The following is a 25,612-nucleotide window of genomic DNA, read 5'->3' on the forward strand; positions in this document are numbered from 1 at the left end:
GTTCTATAAGCACCTGTCTCAAGGTGGGCACAGGCTGTGCGTTCCCAGAATGATAACAAAAATCTGTTTTTACATGTAGATGTTGCACCCTCAGAATATCCCTCCAAAATAAGGAGGAAACCAGATTTTTGTGCTCGAAATTTACATGCACAACGTGAGAAAAACCACAACTGCTGAGCAGAACAAGTAGTTCACACCAATGTGATATGGCTCTGATTTAACCCAGAATATCCAGGTCCTGGCCCTCCCAAAGTGAGGAGAATACACCCAAACTGAGGCATGGCAGGACACCTACCTGAAAGTATGACAGTGACATTCAGTGCAATGAACAACCCGCAGAACAATCCAACCCTGAATGTAGTCCAGGCTGGTACAGGCTGTGAACAAAGCCATGGCAGAATTAAGGTGAAGTAAACAGGTTATCAGCAGAATCAGATTAGTTTGCAGAGCAAACTTAATATCAGAAACACAAGCTCCTGATCCCTGATAATGCTCTTGAAGTGAGGTTTTTTAAACTGAAAATGCTGTGTAATTATCTTGACATATTGAAACAGAGCTTGGGCGTCTCAGAGCCCCCTGAAAAATATTCCAGACCACACAAACACTAAGCATATGCTTTTATTAGCACAAATTTCCTTTTACCATTTATCTCCTCCCTTCATTACCTTGTCTGCATGCATTAGGAGTAGCAACCTATTTCCAAACCTTCCGGAACTAAAGCAGATTATCTGGCCCTGCCCCATGCACGCTCACATCAATTATTTCCACTGTTTCCTTCAGATGTTCAATCTGATTTGGCACCTTGACAAGTTAGAGGAGCAGCTTCGCTCCACAAACCCTCATTTCTCACCTGAGCTGCTCCTAAGGGTGGAACTCGCAAACGTTTCATTGCCTTCTGCCTGTCTCCATCTTCCAACTCGTTGGTCACCACTTCCTAAGGAGACAAAGACACATACACAACTGAAGCTCATCTGAGTGATGAGCAGGTGGTAAAAGCAAAATTAAAGGTTGGTTTCCATGCTACAAATGAGCCCTGGCCCAGTATTCTTTTAATACAAAGATATGAAAAGCTCACCATGCTGCACCAAGTTCCCTCATGGCACAAGTTAAGGCTGCATGAGGCTTTGCCAAGGGAAAAGTTACCAGCTGAGGAGAACAGACTCATATTTATGTAGGTCAGTGGCATTTCAAAATCAATTCTTAGCCATCTTGGTGGTAAATAAAAGCTATAGAGAGGGCAAAACACTGGAAATTACATAGTGTAGTTTGGGTTGGACCTAAAGATCTTGTTCCAACTCCCTGCCATGGGCAGGGGCGCTTTCCCCTAGAACAGTTTTGCTCAGAGCTCCATCCAACCTGTGCTTGAACACTTGCAGAAACCAGCAGTGACCAAAAGCCTGGTTTTTTTGCTAGCAAGAAGAGGAGCAGTGCCCAGGCCAGCCTCCTCACCTCTGTTTCGGAGATAAGCTGGTTGATCTTCTTGCAGGTGTAGAAGGGAGCCACCTCCACCTCGGCCACCCTCCACTCCGCCCCCCGCGCCGTCTCCAGGTTCTTGTCATGCTTCTTCAGGATCTTGCGGAAGCCAGTGAAGTTCAGGTTCTGCAGACAAGGGAAAAAAAGGGCTTTTAAACCCCAGGCAGCTCCCAAGAAAGAGAAATTATTCTCTCTCCAGTGCTAGCGAGAAAGGAATCGTTAATAAGAATCAAAACTATTGCATTTCTTGTCAGGAAGTTTCTGAGTTCTGACTTTATTTTGAAAATGTGGGACTCAAGGGCGTAAAAAAGGAGCTACCTAAACCTTTTTATTTCCTGAAAAGCCAGATCATTTCCACCTTCCTCTTTTATGCAAGGAGTGACCTAATGCTACCTTGAAGACAAATAACCCTTAAGGGGTTTTCCCTCCTGAAAAATCTGAGCCACTGACTTCTTTAAACTTTACACTGGTTTCAAATCAAGTCCTCCAGTTAAATTCATTATAGAAGGGAAATCTTTGTATGAAAGTTGTCAGTGCTGCAGATTAAATCCAGACAAGTGCATCCCCACAGCAGCATGTTTTTTCACAGAGTGTGTTGCACAATGACTGCAAAACCAGCTTAGGCTTGCAGAGGTGGGAGATGTAACTCTCCAGTCTGCAGAGACAAGCACACAGTGCTTAAAACAAGAAACAACTGTTGATTTCCAGGTCAGAGATGATCCCTGATTCAACACCCATGCACAGTATCTAAGGCAGGCAAAGCTCACCACACAGCAGCAATTGCTGTGGCAGGATGTATTTGCAGTCCTGCATTTCATTCTGCAGCAGGTGCTGCCTAAAAAAACTCAAATGTTTCATTCAAGCAACAGCAGAAACACAGAGAGACTGTGGGAAGAGTCACTTCTGAAAAAGGCTTAGAGAGCAGCTTGGGAAGAAAACCAGAGAAAACAGCAAAATCCAATGCCCTGGGGAGAGGCACCAACTACTCACTGAAATTATTTTCAATGTAATTATGCTTAGAGTGATTTAATGCCAGACCCTCCCATCTAGGTGGGAAATGAGGCTGGGGAGACTGGAGCAGGAAGCCAAAGCATTAATGACCTGCCTTATTGCAGACAAGAGACTTTAATTACTTTCTATTGGAAAACCCAACATTCCAGCCCAAGGAGAGCAGAAATTTCACATGAAAAACTGCAACAAAAGGATGATTTTGGTCAGGGATCTTTCTGTGGCCTGAAATAAAATCGCTTCATCTGCCATGGGTAAAATACCAGCCTAAATCTGGGGTGCCCTGGCTGTTTGGGATATGCTTATACCAGGCACCCTAAAACCTCTCCAGGGGTCTTTCATCCTCTGACTGCAGAAATTGTGCAACCTCAAAGTGCATGATAAAAGCACTGTTGGTCACAGTGATGCTTCTGACACGGAACAGACAGTACTGGGACTGTGGAACACAATAAACATCATTTATGCAGTTTATTTTGCTATTCTTGCTGCTTTTATTTGGCAAAGGGCCTTCTCCAAGCCTGACCTCCATTTCTGCTCCATTTTGTTAAAAATCAAAATACAACCAAACAAAAAAATTACCACAAAACCCAAAAAGCCAACACACACACAAAAACACCTCTCCCTCCCCCCCCCCAAAAAAACCCCAAAACAAACACCTCCACAAACAACAAACAATACAACTTAGGCAATAATATAATGCAACATCAAGTAGAATCAAACAATGGATTCAAAAATCTTTGCTCATATATACTAGGAAAAGCACCAGCAAGGTAATTTAATAAAACTGGTTCAGCCTCAATTATTCACCCAATAAATGCACTATATTATATACAGAATAAGTAACTAAATATATGCTTCATTTCTCAGCATCTGGTTGTTCCAAAACACAGCATTTCAAATAAATCAATTTTTTAATGTACATACACAATCTAGAATTGCTGGTAACAATAAATTAATATATTAATTTTATCAAAAGTTTAATCCTTGAGAAGTCAAACATGTAAGAGCTGCCCTGGAGATTGTTTTTAGTTTCATTTCATGTTTGGTTTGTGTACCTCAGGAATGAATGTATTTGCTCAGTCCTAAGAGGCTGAGGAATTTGCTTCAGGTGGATTTTCCTTCCTCAGTAACCCAACTCAAGGCATCAGCATTTCATCAAAGCCAGTTTGATATTTATAATGCTGCTGTTGATTTCTTTTTATCTCCTACATGAAGGTACATCAGGTACATCATCCTCCCACCAGGTTATTGTTCTTTTCTTCTCTCCAAAACTGCAAGAGCTTAAATATTCCTCATATTCTAAGCTCAGGAGTGATTAGCAACAGTAGTACTCTGGGATTTAGTTTTATTTCTGTTCTTGTGTTTGTATTCCTTGTCCTCAACTTCAATACCAATTTGAAGGAATTTTTCTCATTCTCTCTCTGGAGTTCTGTTGTAGAAAGCAGCTCTGCTGCCTCTGCAAAGTGTGAAAGCTATCAAAACCAGATGGGGTTTAGATCAATATTTAGCAGACTTACAGTGGGTCTGGACTCATGGTAGCAAAAAGCAAAAATATCAGTGTGCAAGCTGCCTTTCTTCACCAAGGAACAGTAGGAAAAGATTTCCCAAAGGAAAACCCACATCAGCCCCTAGTTAACTATTTCAACTCTTCATCAAGCCTCAGAATTGATTTTTTGTAATTAAAAGTATAGCTGTCTTCTGTTAAAAAAAAAAGAAAATAAATGTATGTGAAGAAATCACAGCAGGTGATGCTGCCTCACTCCAGTCCTAAAAAGATACAGATATTCCACCTTTCCCAGGAATTTGAACTAGGAACTGCCACTAATAATTAAAGAGCTTTCTTAAGAAACTCAGAGTTTCCAGACACAACCTCAAAGAAAAAAATTACCTCAAAGATAACACCACTGTAGGAGAGGTACAAATACTCAGAATTTTGGGAGAATAAGTTCTGGCCATACAGCAGAGTGGTATTCAATTTATTCTGACTCTGAATTTTGTTTAGTAAAACTCTGCAGCAAAGATCTGTCAAAGATCTAAATAGTCAATTTAAGCTCTAACATTCTTCTTTAACAAGCTAAAACCCCTCAAAGTAAAACAGCTAAAAGCATTTCAGAGAATTTAACTCCAGAAGAGGTAGCCCAGCCAAAAATGTATTAACAGTTTCAGATTTTTATTTCAAGATTTTTGGAACAAGATCAGCGGCTGCAATATTTACCAGGCCAAAAATCCAAGTACAACTAAAGATTCGTTTGTTTTCATACCTCAAGGCAAATGAGCCTTGTATCCTGCAGAAATCAAAATATATCTTTTTTTTTAATTGATGTTTTAGCAAGAAATTCTGATACACCAAGGTCACAGCCACTACCATGGCAACGCCAAAAGGAAACAGTACATTGGGATTTCAAGTTTCAGGACAAATATTAGATAAAAGAACTTCTTCCCCAACCTGCCCTGCATAGAACAACACACCACAGAAGGAAGAGATCCTGCCTGGATTAAAGGTGCTGGGGTCAGCCAGCCCAGAAAAGGAAGGAGGAAAAATCCTTCTGCAGGTCATCTTAGCACTTCTAGCTCCATTAAAAGCAACCAGGAGTCCACTGCCACCTGCCTTTTCTTTACAAGTGTTTAGGGGCCCCTCGAAAAAGGAAGAAACAAATGAAAAACAGAGCGACAAGGACAACACAAAGCACAGAGCCATTTCCGGACAGGCCTCTGCAAAAGCGCCGCTCTTTGCGGGTACCTGATAGTTCTGCAGTAAGATGAGGCTGAGGTAGAGCTCGCTGAAGGCCAATTTCAGGTCTCTGATGTTCCTGTGCTGGACACGCTCCTCGTGGGACAGGTGGAAGACGGGCTTTCGGCGCCGCTGCAGCGTGGAGGCCCCGCTGGCCTCCTTCTGCGCGTCCAAGGTGGATTGCAGCTCAGTCCGGAGGGTCGTGAACCTGCGCTGCGCTTCTGCAAGCTTCTCTGCGGGCAGGGAGAGGGGAAAGTCAAGTGGGAGGGTCACACGTGGCCCACCCGGCCCTAAAAATGCTGCATCTGTTCCTCAAGTAGCGTGCCTGTGGGTAAAACGCACCATAGTGCACGGCTTTGCCCCATCGAGCATTAAACTCAACAGCTCTGGGTGTTTCTCTTTTCCCAGGATGGAATCACAGACTGGTTTGGGTTAAAGACCATCTCATTTCAACCCCCTGACATTGGCAGGGACACCTCCGCTTGTTCCTTGTCCAACCTGGCCTTTGAACACTTCCAGGGATGGGGCAGCCACGGCTTCCCCAAGCAAACCTGTGCCAGGGTTTCAGCACCCTCACAGGGAAGAATTTCTTCTTAATGTCTAATTCAAACCTGCCCTCTGTCACTCTGAAGCCATTCCCCCTTGTCCTGCCACTCCAAGCCCCTCTCCAGCTCTTGGACCCTTTAGGCACAGGCAAGGGCTCTGAATTCTCTCTGGAGCCTCCTCTTCTCCAGGCTGAACACCCCCAGCTCTCTCAGGCTGTCTCTGAGCAGAGGTGCTCCATGTCCTCTGAACCCACTCTAATGGGTCATGTCCTTCTTGTGTTGTGAGCCCTGGACCTGGTTGCAGAACTCCAGATGTGGTCTCACAAGGGCAGAGTAGAGGAGGAAGCTTTCCTCATTAAACCTACATAAAACACACAAGTTCTCAAAAATAAAGAAAATAATATAATAATATGGTCAAAATGAAGGTGCTGTCCCTTCAGCACAGACTAAAGCAGCATTAGCCAGGAACTGAGACCTCCCAACTTCCATCCCAGCTTTGATGCCTAGAGGATACTTAGTCCAGCACCACAGAAACACAGGGATGGAAGAAGCCCAGCCTGTACCTGGGGACAGCCCAAGGACAGCAGGGCAGGTGTCCCCACTCTGGCTGGAGGCAGCAAGGCAGAGAGAGTCTCATCCAAATACCAAAGCACTGACCACACATCTGCTCTGAGCACAACAGAAAAGCTGCTCCTCCTTCCCAAATAAATTGAGTGCACCAGAAGCATTAGAGAAAGATCCTGTTAGACAATATTATGAAACATGACAGTGAGTAAGCAAAGCGTTTTTCAGATCTGTGCACCCACTACTGACTATGTGTTTACTATCTTTTCATGTGACAGTAGGGAAATCAAAGAAGACAAACCCCACACTTCAAATGTGACACTGGATTTTGTTGCTCAGAGAGCAGCACGGCCCCTCTGCCAAGCTCCCAGTGACAGACAAACACAGCTCTGCTTTGATCAGGAGTTACAACACTGCTGGCTGCTGTACACGATCAGCTGGAATAATTTATCCCTCTTTTCCTCACTTTAGAAGCATTGCCTCGTTATTTACTGGTTAAAGAGGCCACCAGCCTGCACTTAAATGTCATTTTGATGTGCTTTCAGAACAAGTCTGGCTCTCTTCCTCACACCTCAAGTATGAAGAAGGTGTTCCTTTAAACATGTTGCTTTATGTACTCTCAGAAAATAGTATTTTTGGCTAAATAACAATCTTTTAAAGCTAAAAACAGCATAGTTAAGGCTGTTTTCATTCTCTTAGTTCTGTACAACTGGTTCCTTCCAGGCTTTTTTTGCCCTGCTAAGCTTCAGTCACAGCTTTGGCATCTCTGTTGATAAGCAGGGTCACAGACCACGGGTGTTGGTGTTGGCCAGGAGATGTTGACCAGGTTCACAGCTTTGGAGCCACCTCCACCCAGCAGGACACCCAGCACCGCACCAGAAACCAGAGAGCCACAAGGTCCCTCTGCTACCCAAAGCTCTGCCCCAACAGCCTCCTGGATTTCAATATAATTCTCTTCATTTGGTATCTTACATAACAATTCTCAATTGCTCCCCACACAGATGTAAGATTTACTCTTCCTTTTCCTTTGTCTTACTCAATTCTGCCTGATTTTAAAACTACTCTAAAAATAATTTTACAGTGCATGAGGTATTTGCCAGAAGGAGAACGCCTTTCCAGACAGGAAAGGAGCCTGAAACTCAAATTTTTTCGCTTATAAACTTTAATAAAAGAGGAAGATTTAAAATGCAGGAAAGGGCAACTCCTCTCTGACAACTTCCACAGCTCCACCAAACAGAGGCAATGCAGCCCACAGTGAGAATTGTCTGCCCACAGCCTATAACCACATCATATTTACCACAACAAGATCAGACTGCAAAAACAATAATCCCTCCTCACTTTGGGAGCTCCCTGGGGAGGAAGGAACAGAAATCTGTTCAAATCAAAAACCTTCACATAAAGCTCACAAGTTCATTCTCTATATTGGAAACATCTATTAAACCATCTGTGATGCACTGAGATTTCTTTTAAATCAAATCAGTAGATACAGAAGAGTTTAAACTTATATTTTCAATTGAGAGCACTGTTCCATTGTCCCTGTGTCCAGAAAAATACTAAAATCCATCAGCCTAATAATACAACATTTAAAGAAAATATGATGCCTTGAAATATTTATAACTGCAGCTATCCATAAAAAAATGTCACTCCTGAGAAACAGCCATCCTGTCACCACCTTCTCTCTCCTGAACTGACTCCAGTTATCCCACCCACAAATCATTTCATTTTAATAAAATATGATTTTTTTTTACCATGGAGACTCAATGCAGAAGCAAAACAAGACAAAACATGTGCTGCTGTTCTGAAAACCTCCTAGGGAATTGCCCAAGGAATGGCAAAGCAGAATAGAAATTAATTTCTCAGTTTGCAGCATGCTCCAAAATAATTGAAAAGTCATATACCACTATCACTAATTTAGCACTATCCACCGCTAATTTAACATTCTGAAAATTGACTTTAAAAAATATGTTCCTCAAGAGAGTAAAAAAAAAAGAAGCTTAGAAACTGGAACCACTCTTGTGTTGCAGCATTCTGCATGACCTGATGCCCACAGATCCTTCAGCTCAAGTGTAATTTCATGGCAAAGATGAGAAATCCAAAACCAATAGCAGCAGACTTCAACCCAAGTGCTTTAGCAGCAGCTTTGCCCAAAAAGTGCTGCTAGATCCTAAAAGTGCCTAAAGAGTTATCACCTCAACTATGCAACTCCAAGTTGGTTTTTGACTTCATTTTCCAAGTTTAAATGAAAGTTCTCATGTAAGGATGATGGGAAAAGGACTATTGCACTAAAGAACCAGGAAAATTTCCCCCCAGATTCCAGTTTACATGGGCATGGGTGTGATCAAAGCCTGTTTCACCAGACAGGACGTGATCAACAGCCTGAACCTCCTGCCAGCTACACATTTCAGGCAGACCCTTTTAGCATTCATTCCCTTCCCTAGCTGTACATATTATGTTCAATATTTGGCTTCCCAATTTAAAGCCAGGGTTTCCTACAAATAACAAAACCATTCCTAAATTAACCATGGAAATTTTGCTGGCTACTCTTTAGCCAAATCCTGATGATGGTGATTTAAAACATAGCAAAGCTGTCATCTAGAAAATCTCAAATACAAACCAAAACTGACCACAGATAAAACTTTAGCCCCTGGATAGCCATTCCTCTGCTGGAGCCATCTGAAAAAATTTCCTGTCATTCTTTTTTCTTTCAGTTGGGGATGGATCTTTATGAGCATTGTGAAAATGATTGCAAATTGTTTATTAAATCTGATTTAGTTAATAGCAGTTTTCCTTTCCATTGAGCTGGGATAATGGGCTGGGGAATTAAGGCAATGTTTGAAGGGAACAAACAGGGAAGGGCAAAGAAAAGCTTTTGCAGCAGTCACTCCAGATCTGAGAGATCCATGGAGGAATTTGGGTTCAGGATCAGGCCACCCCAAGAGGATGAGGTTGTTTGTGCTGTGGCAATTCTGGGTGATGCTCACTGAGGAGCCTTCATCCTAGGGAAAGATGATGAGGGAATTAAGCAGAGATCAACAGAGAATTGGATTTTCTTGAAAATGAACAATATTTAACTGTAGTTAAGACAGGGGTGCAATAAGCTGTGCAATAAACCTATAATAAATAGGATGTGCCGGGTCATAATCCAAGCCAACACATGCCTGGAGTTACAATAGGGTCCAACATGACAAATTTCTGACATGATCAAGGGTAGGAACCACTGATGGAACATTTCTTGCTGTAGCTCAATGCTAATAACCCTAATAACAGGTTTCCATTCTATGAAAGTCACGTCACTCTGCTGCAAATAAAAGACTTATTTTAATCTTATCACAAGAGATTTTCAAATTACATGCATTCTCTCCTGGAACTTTTTGAAATGACAGGTATCTGGGGAAAAAAAACCAAGCCTACCCTGTGTTATTAATGCCATTTTAAACAATGCTGGAATGGGTGCGTACATGTGGGTGCACGTGTGGCAGCAGCTCCTCATTAGGGAAAATTATAATCTGTATTGTGCATCTAAATTGACAGAACTTCCTGCACAGAGTCTAGCTCACAGTACACAGGATCTAATACAGCTCAGAAAGGAAGTTTCTGAGCATGAAAACCTCAGATCTGGGATAGAAATACAAGATCTCCCAGGGAAACAACACAGAGGAGTGCTCTGAGTCAGGTATGTATGGACTGCATGCACAAAAATGCCTCTGAACTAATAAAAAATATCAATTTTACAAAAAAAACCCTGGTATTTTTGACACTCACTCAGCTCTAGGGAGCTGGGAGAGCAGGCACAGCCAAGCCCAAAGGAGATTTACTTCCCTAGATGGAAGCTGAACAGAGGGAAGCCACAGTGCTCAGCCACTGCATCTATCATGCTTTCAGCTATCCTCAAGTTCACAACCCAGATCCTGGCTGGCAGTAAAAGAGCCAGCAATAAAGTCATCACCCAGTAGTTATGAAAATATTTTGCACAATTCAACTGTGCCTTTTGTTACCAGATTAAAATCAGAACTAGAACAGGCTACCATATTGTGCTGCAAATCCTGTTTATAGCACTAAGTTAATAAATCAACATGTTAAGAGGAACTATAGAAGCCAACACATTGCTGTATCTACATTTAAATGCTTTTCTAGTTGAAACCTCATTTGAAACCTCCCCAAAAGAGGATGAAAATCATCTGAAGTGTAATGGCAGGAGGAGCCAGAGCACACCAAGCCTTTTGTAGCAATTTTACAGGGTGAATTTCCAATTAACCCATTCTGAAGTTGTTTTCAAAACACAGGATGGGAAGGCAACTTTCTCAGAGGAAACAAATATGACACCTAGAAATCCCTACTGTTATCCTCACAACATTTTAACTTAAAATACATAACCCATGGCAACTGCTGCTGGCTTTTGTAGTCCACAAAGCTGCAGGGGTTTCAGTAAGAGTTCAGTGTTTAAAAACTTGTTGCACCCATCAAGATGATAAAGATACAATACACAGGCAAGCCCATGAGAGCCATTCCTGCAGAAGCTCAGGGAACACCAGGTAGGAGGCTCAGCACACCTAAAACATGGCCAGGAGATTGTTAACATGGATAAACTGGAAGACTGTGCCCTTTAGTTTTAAGAGCATCTCCATAAAGTTCAGCAGGATACCTTGAAAGTTCAAAGAAATGAAATTACCTGCCATTCATTTTCCCTCCAGCCAAATACCAGGGTTTAGCTCCAGATCTGTGATTAAACCAGAGCAGTTTTCCAAACAAACCTGGCTTCTAATTACCTGATGGTAGACCTGCATAACCATTGTGGTTATCCTGGAAGTTTGGGACCTACAGGCCCTTTTTCTGTTGTTGAATTTTCCACAAATACACACAAAAATAAGCACCTTACCTGAATAGAAAATGTTGATTTTGGCAAGTTCTTTCTCACAGGTTTGGAAGAATTTCTCTTCGAACGTGGCAAAACATCTTTTCACCGTGTCCTCATCTGTGTCTACAAAACAAAAGAGAAGAAACAAAGAAGTTGTAACAGGAGAACACAGGAACAATTTTAAAAGTGGCTTTAATTTTAAAATTTAATTTAATTCAATTTTAAAAGTGGCCATGGAAAGAGTTTTTAAGAGTAAATCCATCATCTTTGTCATGCAGAGGAGAACAACCAAGTCCAAAGGGCTCGAGGGAATACATATTTGCTTGTAAAAGGAATTGCACCAACACAGAGAGGGACACACTCATATCAGCAGTAACAGCACCCTGAACAAAGTTCCCATCATCTTTTTTGATAATTTTCAGATCTCACAACTCCATTTTTACAAAGCTGACTGTAAGTGTTCACTCCAGCTTAGCAAACATTTGTATTCAGAGGGAAAGCACCAAGTTTTTAACTGAAGCCTTCACCTGATCTTTTAGGAGAACTCACTGGCTCCAGCTTCTCATCAGGGTAATCCTTCAAATACAAACATAGCATCACAGCAAACTAAAATCCATACAAAAATCCATACAGAAAACTGTGTGGGAGCTTCCCTCCCAAAAAATAAAAACTTATTATAAGCAAAGTGGAAAGGAAAAGGCCTAAATTATGGTGATTGTGATCAAAGCCACAATTCTCCTTCACCCCACTGCTCTGGAATGGTTTTAATTCTTTTGCAAGAACTACATACAATTCCATAATTAAAATCAAAACTTGAAATTAAAGCAGTGATTCGGTCACCTTGTTGTTATAAAGAATATAGTGCAGAATCTCCAAGACAGAATGCGTTTTCTAGTAATTAAGAAATTAGTTTAATGAGTAAAAGAAAAAAAAAAAAATATCAAGACAGGCTATAATTACCAATTTCAATACTGTCAAAAACCAAATGTTCCTAATGCTGAAGCAAAGCAGACTCTTCATACCCTCCCCATAGTTACAGCCCCTGAATCCTTCATGCACTCTCACAGATTGCAAGGGTTAGGGTTAACACAAACAGGAAAATTAAGACTTTATTATGGTCTCAGCAACGTTGAGAAATAGAACCATAGAACCACAGAACTGCTTCAGGTTGAATTAGGATGAGTAAATCCAATCATTGTCAAGCCCACCACTAAGCCATGTCTCTAAGTGACAGATTCACATGTGTTTTGAACTCTTCCAGGGATGCAAATTCAAACAGATGTTGAAATACACGTTATTAAATTGAAGAAGACAAATGACTACACGGAAGTCTCATTCACTATCAGATACACAAATTGGACTTTCATAACCAAGAAATCTTTTAGCATTAATTTCTAGTTAAAACCAACCTCAAGAGAATATTTAAACACAAAATTTCAACATTTAGATTTTTTTCTGATTCTTTGTTTTGGCTCTGATATTAAGCACCACAAACCCACAGCACCATTTTTAAGGGATGGTATGGACAGAGTAAAGAACACAACACAAAATTTGCAGTGTAGGGGCAACCTTGGAAAAAAAAATCTGTCTTATTTTGGAGTTTGATGATGCTTTAAAGAGTAAACAGAGAGAAAATAACCAGTTCTGCACAGATGCCTGGTGTTTACAATTCCACTACCCAAGGGCTTGTAGAGAAGAATTCTCAAGGGCTCCAAAGCCTGTTCCAAACTCCAAGCTTTGGCTCCCAGGGCTCCTTTCTTATCCAACCATTATACTTGTGGCTACTCCCAAGGATGAAGCCTCCCTCCCTGGAGCAAACAAACCCTTGGAATGACAGGGCTCTTTGCTGAAGGAGAACCACAGCAGCCTCGAGGTGTCATTCCAGCCCTGCTCCAGAGCTCTGGACCAAGGATGAGCAATCCCACAGGGATCCCTCCTGGTGGGCACCACAGGGACAGAAAATAACTCTGCTTCAGGGCTGCTGACTCCAAACAGCAGAGTCACAGAAGTTGTAACATCCCAGCCTGGGGCTCTCCCAGTGAGGCTGAGCTGAACTTGTCTCCAAGACTCCCAAATCCTTGACTCGACAGCAAAGCACAAACAGGGGAGGGGGGTGAAGCAGCAGAAATTACTTTATAATGCTCAAAATGCAGAGATTTTATTCACTAGGTGCCCAAAACTTTGCAAATAATAGTAATCAGGAGGTACCAAGCCAAATGTGATTTTTTAAGGAAGGACCTGAAATTTCCAGCACCAAATTCTCTGGCATAAAGAGTTTACCCATGTCTAGGAGAAAAGTTTTTCTAGACATGGGGGAACCATCATTTCCTGCGTTTAAAAGTATGTCATAAATAAAAGCACAGAAGCTCACTGCTGTCCTCCTGGAGAAACACCAAATCTCTTCTGCCATCACTTGTTTTTATGTTTCAGTACATTCACAAAATGACAGTAAGAAAGCTTTTAAACTTCAGGCACTGGAACTACCAAAGGGTAAAAAAAAAAAAATTAAAAAAAAAAATTTGAAAATCTCTAAGCATGAGAATATACTTTTTGTCCATAAAGTCAAGCATGAATATTTCTGTGCAAGGAAAATAGCACCTTCTAAGATACCAAAAAAGCTCAGTAAAGCAGCATAGAGTTGAACTAATATAATCAATGCCAATTAATACAATGAATATCTTGTTTTGTAAATTATTGACCAGTTCAAGAAATTATAAATCAGTGTGTGTTGAACAGTTTGACCATAATCTAAAGTTCAGAAGAGGAAAATGGGCTTTGAACACAAATCAACTCCTACTGGAAGCCCTTCCAAAACCCTTGAGATTAGGAATTCAGGTCTCTATCTCAACCTCAAAACATTGCTGACTCAGAGGACAGCAAGTTCTCCATAAACTATTTAAAATCCTTCTCCAAATGTCAAATGCCGCCTTATAAAAAGATATTTTGCAGACCAGCATAGCTGCCAGACTTAAAAAAAAATAAAAATAAAATCAGGAATGTCTGTGAAGAAAAGGTTTCTCTTTGGTCCAGGTCCTACCGGTTCAGTCATTGAGCTGCAATAATAGATGAGTGCTGCCAAGGCTACTGCTTTTATTTTTTTATTTCCCCCCCAAGGCTGCTTTGCCATGAGAAAATCACAGTGCCAGACCCTGGCCTTGGCTTGGGGAGCTCCATGACAACAGGGGCTGTTTCTAAAAGGCATCCAGCTATTGCTGCCAAGGAGGGCTGGCCTAACCTTCCTTTTGTTCTTTTTCTATAGATTTCATACTCCATTTACGCATGAACAAGGCTGCCAAGCAGACTGATCAATACTGCACCTTCCAGACCTCATCCTCCTATGGATTCCCTGTCCTGAATTAAAAAAAAACCCACAGGAAGCCTGCAAATCTCTTGCTTTTACTTGCAGAGCCCAATCCAGCAGCAATCTAGATGTACTCCTGCCACATTTTCAGGTTTGCAGAGAGCTCAGATGTTGGCACACCTAAAATAGAACCTGAAGTTGAAAAATTAACATCCAAATTATGTTCCTAAGCTGTCCCAAGCACTCATTTCTCAGTGCTCCTCTCAACTGTTCACTTAATTTCTCATTTTCTGCAGCTGTAGTATATAAACAAATGATCAGCATCCTGGGCAGCTCTGCTCACTCACTCCCTTGCAAGAACACACCAGTAAAAGTTCTCTTTCTTAGAGCAGTGCCCTTTTAAAGTAATCATTTTTAATAAATTCTCTACTCTATCATGCTGAATTTTAAAGGGCACTTAATTAAAAAAGATTAATTAGCTTTGTTATGAGATCAGCACAGGTGTAGTTCTCTGAATCACCTTCTGTTTGCCACAAAACAGCTTTACCTGAGTAATGTTATTTCAACAATTTAGCTACAGAGGAGGCAATTTGATTTATGAGGAGGGGGTCTGAAATCTAGTCAGTGACATAAAAATCAAGCTCAACATTGGCATTAAACACATCAAATAATACTGAACAAGTGATCACAAGTTTAACATCAGCACCACTTTGAGTACACTAATTTATTTTTTTTAATTTTCCACACCCTGTACTCAGCCTTCAACTAGGACTACAACAACAGAATTGTGTTATGAAAAATTAACAAGATTTAAAAGATAGTTTTCTTGTTCCTATAAAGACAGTAACTGCTGATACTTCTAGGCCCAGTGGCACACTAGGGAATAAAAGAAGAAAAAGCCATTTATTGCTACTCAAAATGCTAAAAAGTGGGTCACTATAATGAAAACATGTATCTGTCTCCAAAATCCCATCAGCTTTGTCTGTCTACTCAACCATCACAGTTCTCTCATACCCTTGACAGATCTGCAGCACCAAGATTTTCATTTCCCCAAGCTTTTTACACAGCACACTGAAATTCTGCAGGCAAAAAAAATCAGATTGTGAAGTGCCATAATGCAAGGACAGAGATTATTATCTTTATACTCCTGATGCGTCATCCTGGTGTTTATTGGGGTATTTTTCCAAAGGAAAGGTTTTTCCAAAGGGCAACTCCCTTTCTCTCAACAGAATGCCACACTTGGGTCAGCTGCAAATTGGATCATTCACTGAAACTTTCAGTAAATTAATTACTCACCATGAACTTTTATGTCCCATCTTGGGACAAATAAAAGTTTGTTTGTACAGACTTTTATGTGCTTTAAGCACATAGAAATTCCTTCCTAGGACTTATTCTTGCTGTAGGAAGAAGAAGGAAGGCAACTCTGCTTGCAAATAAAGGAATATCTCCACCCTAACAGCTGAGCTGCAAACTGCACATGTAATGGTGTGCATCTCTTCTGGAATTTATTCCAGCCACCAAAAGTGGACCTCAAATTAAAATATTGTAAACTCATCAGGGAAGAAGCTTCGTGAGCTAGTTGATATTAAAAATAATGTCATTAAAAAATTCAAAGCAGGCTATACTTGGTTTTCTGAGCCATCACAGATGAGGTGGTCAGCTCTCCACTTAATGAATCCTTTAGCATAAATTAGATCTGGTTATTAAATTATTGCCTTACACCTAGCAATAAAAAATGACCACTCAGGTAGAAAATGAGGCTGGAATTGCCAGCATATACAGGGTTTATGTGTGGACAGGGGAAGAAGGGGACAAGAACTGCTGCTGATCACCAACACAAGTTCTCTCAGGTCTTGCTTCACCATTTTGTTGTTTTTATCAATTAACTCAGAGTGAACAAAATCTATTTCAAAATACCTTTAGAAACGACAATTTTAAGATTGCTAAAAATCCTGTTTCCTTAGTTTTCACACTGTATCACTGAAATCTTACCAGGAAACCATCCTGATTCTTACAGATGGTTTGTTTAGCTGGAAAGAAAAAGCAACCTCCACAACATGCCTACAAGCTAGACATCCAACCAAGTGTCTACTATCAATTATTTATATTTGTGACTCTGTAAACACAGATTCTAAAGCAATGACAGCATCCTGGTATGAACTTCAGGTGCAGAAAAAGTAGCCATATGTGAGAAGACAGCTCCAAATGTCAGGTTTTGCAGCTTACAGGGCACAGCTGTTCTACAGGTGTTCTTCTTCAAACAAGCATCCAGAATTCATAATCCTTCTGCAAGGAAGGCAGTGCTAGTATTTGTCAGCTGTTCCAGGAGAGTCACTAATGCTTCATTTCTGTACCATTAAGAGATTCACTACTCCCAGCAGAATTATAAAATTTGAGACTGTGGTAGCTCAGATTTCAAGGGCAGCTAGGCAGAAACTTGTCATTAAAAAAAAAAATAAAGAAAGAAAAGCAACACAAATGCTCAGCAGTGTTTCAAAACCTACCATAAAAATACTGATAATACAAGATGACAGACCTGGATGCCAGGAGACATCATCCAGGGACAGCACTCAATACCTTCCCTGGCTAATAGCCACCCTGAAATTCCTCTCTTCTCAAGAAAGAAAGGATTTATTTGTGGTTTTTTTTCACAAGTCTCCCAATAAGCTAGACCAGAAATACTGCCACACACCCCAGGGTGAAGGAAAGAGTCAACAGGAACTGAGAGTCAAATTTCACATTGACCTTTACTCCGAGACAAAGAATGGAGAACACCAGGGTTGAGTTACTCATCCTAGAACCTGTCCAGGCCATGTCTGCTGGGTTGTGACAAGCAGAGATCCAAGAGCTTTGTGGGATTACCAGGATCACACCGGGACATTCCCAGCTTACATAACACACCTGCACCTTCCTCCAGCTGCTCATCTGCTGCCTCCAGTTCTGGTTTTCATCAAAACAAGACAAGACAGCAGCAATTATGGCTGCATAAAAACCCCACACCACAGTTTACGCACCAGAGGTTAATGAAAGCAGAGATATTCCAGCTTCTTACAGACGAGATCTGAAATGGCCCCTGCACCTCTGGCTGAGGTTCATTTCATCTGGCTGGCTCATTTAATCTGAGCAATGTTGCATCCAAGGTGATATTTTTTTTCCCTTTTCATGAATGACAGGGCCACCAAACTAAAAACTTAGCAGTACTTGTTCATGTTTTTAAGATCCACTGAATGGACCTCAATTAAATAAGCACAGCTGTGTTTTATGCAGCTACAAACCTGCCAGAAAAGCTTTCCTTCTGCTAAAACACATGGATGCAAATAAGGATACTTCCCTAAATTGCCCAATTTAAACCAAGAAGATAAATATAAAAGAAAAGCACACAGCAACATGGAAAATCAAGTCCAGAATTGTTGCTATCAAATCAGGTGCTCAGAATTCAAACTTATGTTTTTTCTATATAATCACTTTCCCCACCTCTTCCATCAGCCTGGCAAAAGTGGATTCAGCAAACCCTCTGCTGATTATCAGGAGGAGTTTCCCAACCTTTCAGCCAAGCAACAATTAAATATAAGTGTAGGCTCCAGGAAAGGTAAGGCAAAATCACCCCAAAGCTGTAAAGTTCTGGGCCAGCCCCCAAAGCAGTGATGGAACACTGGGGACTGGAATGGGGACAAGACCTTGGAACCACATGGAGCAGAGCAAGAGTAAATCAAAATAAACTCAAATAGTGCTGAATACAGCAGAGATCCATCACCCCAACACCCACAAATATTCTTTCTCTGCCCCACCTCCACCTGAGATGGAGTGGGTGAATGAAGGTGGAAGGTGGCATGGAAAGAGAAATAAAAAGAAATTTTCTAATCTTCTTTAATGTACATTCTTATTTATCAAGAAAGATTAGTTTGATATTGTGAATATTTTAATCAAGCCAAAAATGTTTCTGTCAGGAAATAAAGCTTCATAATAAAATGACTGTTTATGTTCCTTTTATTGAGCCTCCAGCTTTCATAGATTTACTTCCAGAATTTTACCTTCTCATTAAAACTACACAAAAACTGTCAGAGCATCTGACATAACCAAAAAGAAGAGATGAATTAAAACAAAACTGAGATTACAGTCAGTTAAAGGAACGTTAATACAGTGCACTTTTAAGTCTTGTATGTATTAAGTTTTTCCTAGGAAAATCACATGGAGAAGGAGTTGCAGGGAATTTTAGCAGTAATTATGGCTGTCCTTTATGCCTTCTCTTCCACACACACACACACACGATGCCCTTTTCCTTGCTGTGGTGCTGCTGCTTATCCAAGAGCAAGTGAACCAGCTCAGGAAGTTAATCTGGTATTTAAGGAACTAACCAGCATTAAAACTGAAAGACATTAAAAACCAAAATGATCAATAAAGTCGTTTCCTGTGGTTTATCCCTCTGAAAGGGCTCCTTGCAGGCAGGGAGGAGGTGGTGAGAGTGAGATTCCTCCTCTGGCAGCAGCAACTTGTTAGACTGATTTAATTGGAATATCACATCACCTGCTTGGACTCCTGAGATGGGAGATGACTCAAGGCACTACCCCACAGCTCAGCTGACAAGGAGATGTTGGAGAAGCCAACACAACTCACTGAAGTTGGATTCACATGCCCATAGCCTTGACAGGAACACAGGAAATGTCTGGATTACTGAATTAAAAGAGATTGAATCCAAGCTTTGGTCTCTCTCTCCCAGCAGCACCTCCCCTCCTGCCAAGGCTCCAGCACCACGTGTGCCTCCAGCTCTGCCTTCTCCAGCTTTCATGGGGAAAAGCCATCCTCATCTTGGATGCAAACTGGCTGGTTCTGTGTGCTCCAACACAAGTGATGTTCAAGTATTTTTGAGATATTTCAGTCTGCTTTAAGCTATTTTGCAGAGAAGTAAAAAAATCACAGAACTGCAGAATTATTTGGGTCGGAGGGGACCTTTAAAGGCCACCTAGGCCAACCCCCATGCTATGAACAGGGACACCTTCAACTAGACCAGGTTGCTCAGAGTCCCATCAAACACTGGTTGTGGTGCAAAAATGTAAAATGCTCAAAAGAAGAAATAAGTTGGAAAACAAAGTTAAACTGGGAATTCCTTGCAATGTGGTGTTACACAAGAGATTGCAGCACCATTTCATTATGTAAGCTGGACCTTTGAAATGGGCAATGCCTTGATCAAAGTACTCTTGGACAGGATGGCCGCTGTTCCCTCCACAGATATCCTTCAGGGATGTGTTCTGCTGGGTCTGATGACAGACTTGAACTGTCACCCATACATCTGATGAACAAGATAAATGCAGGGCAGAATCATTTGAAAATAAGAGTTTTAGTCTCATTCTTTCAGTGCTTTCTCCCCCACTTTCTTTCCCTCCCTCCTTCCACCAAATATACTCTGCAGAATATATGTACATTTGATTTTTCATTTTCAATTGCTGGCAAAAATCATTTGTGCACGAGCAAATGCAACAAGAAGAGTGCTAATTTATGCCAGAACAAGAGGCCCAGATCCTATCAGCATTTTCCCAGTGACAAAGCCAACCCTGCAAATGCAGCCTGACAAGCAGATCACCTGTGCTGCACCACCAGCCACTGTGCCACTCATCCAAAGTGAGAGTGGGAATTCTAAGCAGCTCTCCTCTTCATCAAGACTTGCAGGTGGCCACCAGCAGGATACACACTCAGAGCTTTAAGAAATGCCATATTTCAGCATTAAAGCCATGCCCTGTCCAAGCCCTGTGTGTGCTCTAAGCCCAGTTTGCTTTTCTTGGGGAGGAATTCAATAGCTGCAGGAACTGGACCCACCCTTCCTGATTGATGAGTAACACAGAAGCAGAGGCATCAAATTAGGTTTAACAAAACCCTGCTCTGGACTCAAGCACTTCTCTGAGTCCTTGCACCCAGCAAACACACCAAGATATGCTGGAAAAGGTGAGCCTCAACCTCCTCAGTTCTCTTCTGGGTTCTGTCAGGAATTAGGGGCCAAGATAAGGCCTAAAACAAGCAGCAAGGTCACTTTGAGGCACAATAGGAAGAAAAGTTTACTCCAACTACAGAGGAAGTGTTTAGAGGGCTTCAAAATATTTCTTTAGAGAGATGAAGCTATTTAAACCCAGTTACTTCATCCTGCTGCAGACAATTCAGTGATTCATTGGCAAGCCAGAGCTATCTCTGTTTTGAACACAGGAATCTTTCCATACTAGGCAGAAAGCATGGACCTCTTCTCTGCATTACCCAAACAAACACCATCCACATCCACAATTCTTTTTCAATAAAGTATCCATACAACAACTCTTTCTGTCAGGAAACTCCTCTGCTTTCTCTTTGCTGTCCTCTGTCACTGTACATCATCATCACAAAATGGTTTGGGGTTGGAAAGGACCTTCAAGACCATCTCATTCCAACACTTTTGCCGTGGACAGGGACATCTTCCACCAGATGACCTCAGAGCCAGAACCACCTCAAGGCTTACAGGAACATTTTGGTCACTTCTCAGCAACTGCTCCATGCAAAGACATCACAGGAATTGCCCTCTCACATTTAGCCATCAATCCATCTACCAAAGCATCCCCCCTCTGGTAGGTACCAGAAGCCTAAAAAGCACTTTACAACCTGCTCTGACTCTGCACAGCAAGGGATAAACTCAAGGAAAAGCTTCAGAGTGCAGGGTGCTTCCATTGCTGATGGCAAAATGGTGGGATTCTAAAGATGGAGTGAATATCTCCTCCTTTAAGACACTGAAAACTTTCAGGGAAATGGTGTAATTAACTTTTGAGAAGCAAAAGGAGTAGCAGAATGTGCTTCCTGATCCTAAGGCTGCCGGGACAGGATGTGATGTGGAAGGGGAAAGGCTGCTCCAGCAAAGCACCCCGGTGTCCCTGGAGAGACCCTGCTCACTCCCTGTGTTTGAGGGGAGGCAGGGAAGGGAATTACAGCTAATTGAAAACATTTTGCATAATTGGAGCTGATAAGAGACATACACCCATCACTCCAGGAAACTATTTGCATCCTTATAACAATTACAGCACATATAAAATTCAGATGCTAAGCAAACAATTAGAAACGCTGGCACTGGTGGGGGAAAAAAAAACCAAACAGGTGAATAAATGAACCATCACCATTAAAAAAAACAACAACAATGCTACTTTAAAGCTCCTTTCAGATGCAGGAGAGCATGTTCATTGGAGATATCGAGGGCAGGAGGAGGAGGGAAATGACAAAAGAAAGATTAACAGAACTGTCTCGGGAAAGACTTCAATTAATATTAAGAACAACCAGAAAGACAAAACAAATGATGCAGAAACAACAACAGGCTCCCTGTATGGAGTACATGTAGCACATGCTACAAAGACAAACCTACTTCAAACATGCTCTCAATGGTTTCATTTCCCCCCAGGGAGCCAACACTACTCAAATTCATTTTCCCTTTTTTATTTTACCAGCTAGTAAAGGCAAACAGTTGGCAAAAAGATAATAAGCAAGCATTTATCAGATGATGAAAAATACATTTTTGAGGTGTCTCAGAGCAATGACACAGGGCTCAAGAGTGGCTCTGTGCAAGATTTTACCGGAGGGCCTTACAGTCAGACCATGTTCAGGAACAGAACAGATTGTTAGTTCTCATAAATGTTTACAACAGCATCTTCCTAAACATTTTGCACAATTTAAACCAATATTTTTCCTATTTAATTATATAATTCTAGCTAAAACACCAGCAAATTAACATGAAGGTAGCTGCTTCTCCACTCAGGGCAGTAATTCTTCTGCTTTAATTCTTACATTATTACAGCAACAGATGTTGTAGGATCCTCTCCACAACACTACAAAGCCTTCCCAAGGTTATATTCCTCCTTGCTCATGCAGTGCACAGCCACCCAGCTGAGCCCTACCCTGCTGTATTAATTAAAACACATGGATTGAAGCATGCCTGGAGACACTGTGGTAAATTCAAGATAAGCAGAAGCTCTCCAGTGCAGGTCCCCACAAGTTTGGAGTTGTTTTCTTCTAAACACACGCTTAGATGGCATCCCTTGCCTTTCCTTCTTCTCAACCCTGCACTTAAAGGGTTTGTTTAAACCCAATTCAAGCAAAAGCAGCATTCCTCAGATGTTATTTTGCTATGATTTAAGCACATGGAAGGAACAAGCTCCAGTTCAAATGTCCTTCCTTCAAGGGGAGAGAAGATAGTCTTTCAAAGGGATTGATTTGAAAGTCTATGCCCACTTCAACTCCTCAACAGAGCTACTGTGTTCCAGGGGTAATTTTAGTTTAAGATTAAAATGCAGCAGAGACCAGGACTGCACTTGTTTGTTTGTCTGTTTTCCAAGTTAATCTCTTTCATTTTGCACAGCACAAGTCCCTAACCAGAAACCACACGGGCTGGGTATCTCCTCTTGGAGCATCCCTGCCAGATTGGAACTGGAATGAATCCTTCTGAAAAAGATTTTTATACCCTAAATGAGAAGAAAGATTGAGAGGCATGTGATTTCATCCCCACATTTCCCCCAGGCTCAATGCACAGCACTGCTGGCACTTGCTAAATAAAAAGGCAAAAGGAACCATTCAGTAATTTCTATTACTTCCCGAACAAAACCTGGTGGGAAGGGAATACACAAACTGCAGAAGTAACTGCCAACAGAAAGGTTTTGCATCCAAACACAAACTCGAAGTATGCTGAAAGTAAAAAACTCAATGGCCCAAGTTCCAAAGTCACTTCTTATTTACATTTCAAAGGACGTGTTACACAGCCACCACATTTAATTTGATTTTACCCCTATTTGTGATAGTAAATTTAAGTGCCAGTTGCAGTATCAGCTGTGCAAATGGACAGAACAACAGGACTTTCAATAAACCTGAACAAATCATCCATGGATATCTCCCCAAAGAAACCTGAGTGCTGGACACAGCAACTTTGCCAGGCAGCAGTTAACAAGACGCTGCCCACTTTGAAGCTGTGGTTGACTGGAAACCTTCTTCTTTGCAAAACCTATAAAATTAAAGGGTGATCCTTATTTGAAACATGGGTGATCCAACTGGAATGGGAGAGATGAACACTCCAAACTGCAGTTGCAGGGAGGAGCTCGGACTTTTGTCCACCAAAGCTTGGAGAACTCAGGGAAACCTGGAGCCAGTGATGCACGTTCCAACCAAACTCCCCAGAGCAGCAAGCCCCAAAATGGTTATCCTCACTGCCCTAGCCATGCTTTGAGCTTTGTGGCTGTGTCCTCACAGAAGAATTTTATCGCAACAGATGACCGCAGCATCCAGAAGCACTGCTCATGTAGCCGGCATGCTGCTAATCAACAGCCCGAGCAGATGGAATGCAAATCTCCCAGCAAGGGGGGACCAGGAGGCTGTCACCAGCCTGCTCCCACCACGTAAATGAGCTATTATCAATTAGGAGCTAAATTCAGACGGGATTTTGGTGAAAGGCAACACTTCAAGGTGTTTACGGGGGAAATCCATCTGTACTGTCTAAAAAAGAAACCACCGTGCGCTGCAAGGTTTATTCTGTGCTTGTTCGTCCTGATTTCAAGTCCTGCAAGGATTTTAATTTAAGCTTTAGGCAAATTAATCTATCAAGAATGGTGAGGATGGCCTTAAAGGTAATATTACTTTCTTCTCACCATGATTTTTTTTTTTTTTTAAATTTTTGGCAAGTATTTCAGAGGCTGGAATCAGCCTCTTTTTCAACAGCAGAAGAGAGGAGAGTAGAAAAAGCATCATCTAAAAGAATGTATTATAATGGAATTTCCACATAGAAATGAAGTTTTGTTACATCCATACAGGTCTGTATCATCAGGGCACAAAGAACCAACCTCAACAGATTTGGGGGCTAAGCATGTAAGGTTTGGGGGTTGGTTCTTCAGCAAATTAAACACAAGAAGAACTGAAACTGCCCCAGTTCATTCACTCAATTGATTCACCAACTGTTCTGGAACATGAATAAATATATAAGTGGCTACTCTGCTCTAATTAGTGACATTCAGTGAATCTAACCAGAGAGCCCAGACCTCCAGCCCTTGCATTTAGCTCTCAGTGCCTCTCCCCTGGGAACTGAATAGCAATCAGGTATGTAATGCAGGGGTGGTTGCTTTTTTTCCCTTCACACTTCGGGTGGAAAATAAGGGAGTGGGGAACAGGGATGGAAAAATAGAATTAAATCCTTAAATTCAGGCAAAAGGTCTAACCATGCTTAAAGAACTGTTTTGAGGGGGAAAGGCATTAGAGAAGAAGAAAAAGCAATAAAGGAAAAATCAAACCGAGTGCAATTGCAGAAAACATGAAGCAGATGATGCATTTCCTATGTGATAGCTTAAACAAGTCCCAAGGCACACCTCCTCAGTCCATCAAACACCACATTTACATAAAATCATTAATTCATTACAGCCATGAAAGAACACAGGGATGGGTTAGGAGGGACGGGATGGAATGAATGAAGTGGAAATATAAGCCAGAGACACAAGTAAATGTCCATAGAGCTTCCTGAAGGACACAACTCACAACAAAGCTCAAAGAAACGTCTCAAACTGAAAAACCTTTGTGTTTGCCAACACCAAACCACCCCAGTTTCCACTAGACAGACAAATGTACACATGATAGTAATGCTACTTGTGTGCCTGCCCTCTGTGGCTCTCTGGAGGGGAAGCTGCTGATGCTGCACTTGGTCCTGCTGCCAACAAGAGTTATTTGCTTCTGGTTTGGTCTCCATTACCCTGGATTAGAAACACAGCCTCTATTCCTGCTCAACAACATCTCAGCCACCTCTTTTGACCCACTGGAGTCAACTGAGCTTCTCATGAAGCTTCTTGCCCTTCCTCTGAAATAATGGTCATTTTTAACCAAAAATGTAGTCCAAAAGGTTAAAGCCCTCCCACCCCACAGCAAACTTACACAGAACATATGAATTAATTTTCAGGTTTCCTGGCTGTTTTATCACTTGATTCACACACACAGAGCCCGAAAGTGCAATTCTGTAGCTATCAATCTGCCTCCAGAGACAGTGTTAGCACGGCAATCCCCCCACACAACACAAGTGGTCTTACAGACGGCGGCACTATTTTTAAAGCAGAACATGGATGTATTTTCCTTTCCTTTGCCAAACAAGTACATGAAATGTGCCACATGGC

The 25,612-nt window shown here is 41.6% G+C and overlaps 1 protein-coding gene across 5 annotated transcripts in view; it reads right to left on the reverse strand.

Annotated features, from left to right (window-relative positions):
• XPR1 (xenotropic and polytropic retrovirus receptor 1) overlaps positions 1-25,612 on the reverse strand; it is a 104,536-nt gene that overhangs the window by 24,924 nt on the left and 54,000 nt on the right. For all 5 annotated transcript variants that reach the window (XM_086902066.1, XM_086902063.1, XM_086902062.1 and 2 more), the window contains 5 exons: positions 11,198-11,299; positions 5,222-5,445; positions 1,450-1,599; positions 851-934; positions 296-377 (listed from right to left, as the gene is read on the reverse strand). In XM_086902066.1, coding sequence (XP_086758192.1) covers positions 296-377; positions 851-934; positions 1,450-1,599; positions 5,222-5,445; positions 11,198-11,299 — 642 coding nt within the window. The remainder of the gene's footprint in view (positions 1-295; positions 378-850; positions 935-1,449; positions 1,600-5,221; positions 5,446-11,197; positions 11,300-25,612) is intronic.

Source organism: Cyanistes caeruleus, chromosome 9 (genome assembly GCF_971803275.1).
Source record: "Cyanistes caeruleus chromosome 9, bCyaCae1.hap1.1, whole genome shotgun sequence".
Classification (NCBI taxonomy): domain Eukaryota; kingdom Metazoa; phylum Chordata; class Aves; order Passeriformes; family Paridae; genus Cyanistes; species Cyanistes caeruleus.